General features: G+C 33.8%; 1 protein-coding gene across 1 annotated transcript; it reads left to right on the top strand.

Annotated features, from left to right (window-relative positions):
- The first annotated feature begins 6,983 nt into the window (after window positions 1-6,983).
- On the top strand, window positions 6,984-7,518 carry LOC108037357. The gene is made up of 2 exons (XM_044460170.1): window positions 6,984-7,198; window positions 7,261-7,518. Exons 1-2 carry the CDS (start codon window positions 7,066-7,068, stop codon window positions 7,410-7,412), a joined length of 285 nt encoding a protein of 94 aa, XP_044316105.1. The 5' UTR covers window positions 6,984-7,065; the 3' UTR covers window positions 7,413-7,518.
- Window positions 7,519-7,861: the final 343 nt, after the last annotated feature.

Here is a 7,861-nt window from a genome sequence, read left to right as displayed (position 1 = left end):
CGGTGCCTCCGCCCTTTTTGCAGCGGTGTCATCCGACCTGAGTGGGCGTGGCCGGCATCAGTGATGATCGGGCTAATGAATTGGGAGGTACAGAGGGCTATATCATGGAAATTCTACAGATACTTCCCGTGAAAGGATTAAGTTTCAGTACCAAGAAAGTACACTTCGATTCATTTTCTTTAATATTTTGTTGATATAAAGACAAATTTTGGAAGCTGCTATTAACAGATAAATTAAATTTGATTTTAAAGGGTACTTTATTTCTATGTTAACTATTAATATGTGTGAATTATTTCGTATGTTAAAACATTTTTAATAATGTTTTCCTATGTATTATTCATATCTGTTATTATTAGTCCTTTTTGACATTTTATTTAACAGTTTGATTGTGTTTAAAAATGTAAAATTTAAAGTATCATTTGCGTTTAACATGATAAGTAACTCTGGCGGACTAGTAAATTTATTATTATCATTATATCATTATTTTTGTGTTTAAAGTGCTTAAATGAGTTATATTGATTTAAAATTTTTATTATTTTTAGCGCTCGCATTTTTTAATATTAAGTATTGTTCACATTTCAGACCAGAATAATTTGTATTCATTTTTTAATTCATATTTGTTTCTGGCCACTTCTTCTTTAATTGTATATTTATTTATTTTTCCTTTGCTTTACATTTAAAGTTATTTTTTAACAAGAAACCTGTTTTGTTTAAACTCTTGTTTTTGACATCACTAGCAGCTGTTTTTTCCGCCGAACCTGCATCTCATCTCATGTGGTGGAACTGGAGTAGGAGCTGCTCTGTTTATATTTGCTTGGAAAGTCGTAAAAGTAAACAGAGCATGTGGTGTACTCCGTAGTAGTATGCCGTAAAGCGCTTAATTTTTTGTTGCCCTTGCTTCGCTTCATTCTAGCAAGGTGAGAAATATGGCGCACTGACTGCCATCTCTACTCCATTTTCCCTGGCACACAATATACACTATGTGTGTGGGGGAATTAATGCGGCATACTTTGAGGCGTTGCTTAAAGTTGTCGAAAATTTACTTAAAAACCTCAATAATTTGACCCACATTGCGGGCCACTTACTGGCCCCAGGACATTAAGTATTTTGATGGCAGCCACAAAATGGGAAATTAGTTTCAATTAAATAATGTTGTCGCAATTTAGAGACAGGGGGCAACTATGTACACACTTAGTTCATGCATAACGCAAATGCTGGCCACGCCGCAAGGAGCCACATCGACATCCTTGCCAGTTTCGTCCTCGTCGAGGTCCCAGCATGTCCACGCAATAACGATTGCGGGGCATAATGCTCATAATGTCCTCATAATTACTGCCCACTCGTCCCTTCGCCTCCTTGGGGAGCTGGCACATCCTGTCTGGACCGAGGACCCAGAACCAAGGATACAGGATCCAGGATCCAGGACCTACGTGTTGACAGTGCCTGGCCTGTGCAATTTGCATTTAATGTACGCATTGTTTTATTAATTTTGAGTGTTCTCATTAAAACACACACAACATTCATGAAATTAATATTTGTGCTGGAAAAATGGTACCTGCTGCTTCTGAAAAGGTGGTGTATGATGCATACATTTTAATTTAATTTCTTAAAATCTCTAAGGTTGAATTCTTAATAACAAGGAGACAAAAAAGTATTCGTCTGTCTGCTATTCGTTTGAGTTTATAAATTAAAATGGGCGATGTGAAATAGAAAAACAGAAAGGAAATGTAAAATAAAGATACAAGCTTGTGGACTGTGAAAATATTGAGTAAAATGAACAGGTGATGTTGTTTCAAGTAATTGCATATATATATATCTATAGTAAACTAATAAAAATAGTTAATATAGATAAATTTATTAAATGTTGTAATGTAAGTTTCATTCTTGTTATTGACATTCTAGTCCTTTAGCTCCATTGATTAGACGTAAAATAATAAATTGTTTGTCTTTGTTTAAGATAAGAATGTCATATTAAAATATTACAAAATTTATATTTACTTTACATTGTCTGCCGCCTATCTTTGTTGCTTATTTGTGCATATATATTCAATTTTCTATTACCCAAAATTATTTATGTCGGAGTTCATATGCATAAATTAGCAGATGCACGCATTTGATGAAATTTAGCATGCAACTGCTGAAAAGGGCGGAGGGACCACAAAAAATTAAATTAATATTTATTACGCACATTTTGGTTGATTTGGTTTTGCACTTGGTTGCACTTCTCCCACGGCCTAGACACGAACATGGAAATGGACAGGGACATGGTTACACGCAGATGAACATGGACATCAAACATGGAAAGCTTGCATAAATATTTAGTTGGTACAAATATGTAGAAAGGGCTCGACAAACGTTACATGCAAATAAGTTGTACTCGAACACATTTATTTTTAATAATATATTTACTCAATACTGGTTTATCCTGCTGACACTTTTTTAATATTCCAGAAATTTGCATTTGGTTTTGTGGTTTTGTAATTTGCATAAATCAATTCGAAATTATCCACGGCAACCGGTATCACATTTCTAATTATGTTGATGGCATTTTTAGTTTGTTTAATTTATGCAAATGTAACGAAATATGTGCGTGCTTGCAGGAGTCACTGATTAATTGCTTGTTGCGGGTTAATTATTTTTTATAATAGAGAAAAATAATTGCCGGGGACACGGTCTCTGCTAACACGCAGTGCGCAGTAATTTCCTTTTGTTGTTCAAGTGGCAATTTAATTAAGCTATTTAAAGGCTCTAAATATTAGCAATTAATATTAATGTGACCGCATAAACGCTTGCGACAGTTTACACGATTTAATTATAGATTATGGCTGGCTAATAAATTATTTAGCTGAATGCTTCAAAGCCTGTGGTATATTTTTTACCTTTTTATTTATTTCTTTTTAAATTTAAAGGCTTTGGTCCTTTATTAACCATTTTAAAGGCTGGACAAATAATGGCAATTTGATCAATTGATTGATTATATTTCTCCAAAAAGTGTAAGCCTCTTAAGTATTATATTCTTCCGTTTCTTTCATATATTTTCTGAATCGAATTTAGTTTAATCTGTTTAGTTTGCTTGACATCTTTAGATGATGTGAAACTTTTAAGGAACTTAATTGACTGTGCTTGACTATTCACCCTTAGTATATTAAGGAATTGTGGAAATAAATTAAACTTATTTAATTGCATTAATTAGAAAGTACTCAAAATTGAGAAGCCATTTAATTGACTTGCTTCTTTATTATGAACATTTACTAAAAGCATTAGTGGCAATTTATCACTTTCTAATGATTAGCAACATGAAGTATTAGTTATTTCTGTAATTCAGTCAACATTTGTTGGAAATTGGCTTCAATCAAAATTAACTGCAGCTATTTAATTTATTTCACCGATGTTAAGCATTTTGTGCCTGCATTGGTTGCATTGGTAATTTTTTTTTTATCATACATAATTTGAAATATTTGAGTGCTTCAGCCTGGAATCTCCTTATTCGGACATCTCTGGTTTATTATAGCAATTAAAAGGACTCTAATGCTAATGCGATTTGTGTCCAACAAAACGATATTGTGCAGTGATTACGCAGCACTGTGTTTCCTCTTAATTGGAATCATCTTTTAATTGCCATATTAAGCACGCTCGATAAGTATACGCAGTGTTGTACTCACACACATTCCCGCCTCTCCTTGCATCCTACACTCACACTCACACTTACACACACACACATAGATAATGCCAAGCAATTATGCATGAAGACGGCATTTAGTTGAAATTGATTGCTCACCAAGCGGAGACAGTTCCAGTTTCCAGGCCGAGTTGAAGACCAAGTGCCGAGAAACACTAGCCACAAGCATTCGATGCATCCTTTGAGGACAACCAGGTGTTGGGATGTGTTTGCCTTTGTGCGTGTTTACGTGTGCGTGTGTTGGTGTGTATCTGTGTGTGCACTCAATTAAGCATCTCGGTCGTCGCAAATACACAAATACTGCCGGCCTACACACATTATCCGACTGCACTTGACAGCCGCTGGCCTCGTTAATTGATAAACTTGGTTTCGTAAACTTTTCTGTCGATTTGCCAAACATTCTGACATCGGACATTTTGATTGCACAACTGCGAGCAACTAAAATTGAAAAAGGTGATCAAACAGTGAAACACATATTTGAGGAGAGCCCAACTGACACATTTTCACATGTTGGTGAAGATTGGTTGGTGGTAAAACCCTCCCACTCGCTTTAAAAGTTATAGAAAATGTTCAAAATTAATAAAACTATGCTAACAAAAATTGTTCTGAAGCGTTTAAAAAAAATCATTTTATTTTGTATAAATATTTCGAGTAAATTAGTTTTTGAAAATATTTAGATTACTACATTACTATATATTTCAAATATATGTGGTTTATTCCAGGACATATAACACCACTACATATTCCCCAATTTTTGTAATAAACTGCAATAACAAGCTTTTGCTTTATTTATTCATAAATGCCTGTAAAACCAAAAGAAACTTTACCTCTCAGCTCGAATGGGAAATAAATCGAAATGCTTGACCCAAAAACCAGGAGAAATTCCATTTATTAATGCAAAATTGGAAATTTGCACTGTGTTTGTGTGCACACGTGTGCTCTGGTCGAAGGTCCTGCGAAAGGCAATATCCTTCAACGGCTCCATTTATTACGATATTTATGTGTAGGGCGTAAATCAAGAGCACAAATGGCATGGAATTAATAAATGAGTCCACACGTGATGAACATTTTGCTTTATTCACTTTGATTATTTTTTCTCAAAATATTTTTCTGAAGAAAATATAGGAGAAACCCTATCGCAACAGGTTCAACAATAAATTTACCTTCCATGGACGGCACTTCAAATTTATTTGCTTATTTTATTTTGCAGCCCTTTCATATTTTATGTTAATTAAACTTGTTGCCGGGTTTTTGTTGCAACTTGAAACCAATTACGCAGCATGTGAGTGGGTGTTCTCATACACTGACAGTCTGTTATGCTGCTTAATTCCTTCAACTCTAACTCCTGGCTGCAGCTCGTTACTTCGTTACTTAGTTTTGACATGATGTGCGGGGTGGAGAGCGGCGGAAAAGCGGGGAAAATCGTGGAAAATCGTGGCGCACGGGGTGCGCTCTCCAAAGCGTGAAATAACTTCCGTTGCAAATTTCATTTTCGTTGCACACATATTTTTTATTCACACAAAATGCACAATGCAGACACATGAGATACTAGAGGGCCAATGTGTGTGTGGGTCCTTTGTATATGGCAGCATTCGCATTTCAGTTTCAAAGTTTTTAACCCTTTTGGCAGTGAATGCGTTTTAATGAGCTTCAAATTTTGACGGCAAATAAGCTGGGTATCAGTTTTCATACTTTAAGCTTCTTAAAATAATAATTGAATATATTCGGTTTTAGAAATAGAAAATTAAAAAGCTTATATACACCAAGAAAACCTTAGGTAAAATCCACTTCAAAAAATATATACCATTTTAGTTACTTTAATTAATTTCCATGTATTTTATTTTTACTTCTTGAGCAAAGGGTAAAATGTGTATATTGTTGTTCATTCTATTAAGAAAACTTTTAAATAGACAATTTTCGTAAGACTTTAAATACAGAAAAATTGATATCATTTAAATAATTTTTGTCTTTCCCGCAAAAAAAAGAAAGAACCCTAAGAATTATCTTTTTTGTTTTTTTGTTGACGGAAATTTTTAAATAAAAATAACTACAATGTTTTTTTTTAATAAACAGTTTCTCAAGATTTATTTATTTTAAAACATAAAAAAGATTTTTGTTTTATTCCATAGCTGCATAGAATAATAACTTCATAGAAGTTTCATAGAAGCCTTAGGCGATATTGCATTTATTTGTAGAAGTGTTGAAATGTTGAACAACTTAAATTAAAATGACTTCGTCAAGTTTTCGTTTAGTTTTCTTATACGTCAGCATTTTACCTGTGTTGTTTCAGCCAAATAAGTCGCATAAGTGCTGCCATGGAAATAAAGTGCTGTAAATAATTTGAATTTTCACTATTTTCTGTTGTTTTTGATGCTTTCCCCCAAAGTTTGTAATTATTTTCTTACTTCGTTTGCCACAAGTGTGAAAATCAGCACAACTTTTTCGTACAAAGTCATTTTCCTTGTTTTTCCTTGCATTTTCGTTCGGGTCCTTTTTGATTTTTGTTGTGCCTTATTTTTATGTTGCCCCAGGACAGTCGCAAAAAGAGAAGCAAAGTTTTTTATGGCAGCACGAAGTTGGGAAAGGGTTGTGTTGGGTCCGCCCATTAAAAATGTATAGAAAATAATTTAGTTAAATATTCGGTCAGTGGCTTGCAGTTTTCCAACCGTTTTTCATTTGTATAAGAGTTGGATTGGTGTTGGTTTGGATATCGGGTAAGCCGGAGAAACTTTTCTCTTTGCTCGATTGAACATCCCACCACCAAAAAATGATCAACTGGAAAGGGAAACCCACCACCAGAAATAAGAGGTATAAATATGTTTTTCTTGAAGAGAAAATCCAGAGAGAGAGAGAGAGAGAGAATATTTTGGAGGAAAGAGTGAAAGCGCATTGATAACAACTGCGGTTCGTCAAAAACCGGTTTTACAGTGCACTCTAGGTAAAGGTACAAATTTTAATATTTATTGACTTAATACATTTACCCAACTCTTAAAAATTAATATAAATGGAAAATAATTTTAAAAGAATTCTGAATGGTTTTCTTCTGACTTTGAAACGATTGTAATGATGAGTTAAATTTAGTTAAACCGATTTTATAATTATAACTTTATAAGTTTAAGAAGTTTAAGTTTTAAATATTAAAGTTATCATTTTTCTAATTATATACCATATTCAATTATAAAATAAAATTATATATACAAATTCCTCATAACAGATCGTGTACTATTTAGAGTAAGCCCTGTACTTTGTTATTTGTTTGTTTATTGCCGGTCTGCTGTCTGTTTTCCGGATTTCCTTTGTTCAGACTGCACTGACCGATTGCGGGGTTCACACGTTCACCTCATATCACTACTAAATACTAGAATATAATATAATATAAACAAACCATGGCTACTATGGATGATTTTTTCAACAAAGTAAAACGAAAGCATCCGAAGATTCTGGATGATCTACAGGAAATTTTCAAAACCTCCCAGAGCGATTCGCCGCAACGCTCAATCACCATGTCTCAAATACGTGGCAAGTATTCCCCGAATTCGTCGCTTAGGTAAAAAACCTATAATTTTTAATTGCCATTGCAGCTGCCTACAGTCAACGAACTGGCGAGGATTTTCCCGTCAAGGGAAGCACGCGAACCCAAATGTGTTTTGTCCTGACAATCCCCTATGTCGCCTGCTTCACCAGCCGGATTGGCACATTGCGATTTTTCGCCTTCGAGGCCAATCAGGAATGAAGGAGGAGATAAAACCACATCTAGTCATACATGTGCAATTTTCATATACATTTATAATATAACGCAATACTATTATTTTCAAAATAAACATTTAAAGTAAAAGATATATATAAACATTGATTAAACTTACTAGTTTCATTTAGGTAACATTACATATTAAACTTAATTTTATGAAAAATATTGGTTGATCTTAATACCAGGTTCAGATGATAATAATGCAGATCATAATATAATAATAATTAATAATTAATTGCCATATTTTGAGACTGCTGATCAAGAGGAAAGCACCTGTTTAGACCTACCACAAAAAAGGTTATTAATTTGGTTAAAACAGATGCGAATGAACCAATGACCGATTTTTTAAACTGATGACATAAGCTCTTTATAAATTGTGCACCTGAATTAAATTTAATGTTGGCACTTTCAAGTAAGTAAAAAGTGTACACTTA

The sequence above is a fragment of the Drosophila rhopaloa genome, unplaced genomic scaffold (genome assembly GCF_018152115.1).
Source record: "Drosophila rhopaloa isolate 14029-0021.01 unplaced genomic scaffold, ASM1815211v1 contig_2, whole genome shotgun sequence".
NCBI classification, from domain to species: Eukaryota; Metazoa; Arthropoda; class Insecta; order Diptera; family Drosophilidae; genus Drosophila; species Drosophila rhopaloa.
This window is presented reverse-complemented; position numbering and strand designations above follow the sequence as displayed.

Excerpts from the sequence above, each read along its gene's own strand:
- LOC108037357 (XM_044460170.1), top strand. The coding sequence starts at position 7,066 with ATGGCTACTATGGATGATTTTTTCAACAAAGTAAAACGAAAGCATCCG. Across the intron at positions 7,199-7,260 it reads CACCATGTCTCAAATACGTG|CTGCCTACAGTCAACGAACT; the intron begins GCAAGTATTCCC and ends TTGCCATTGCAG.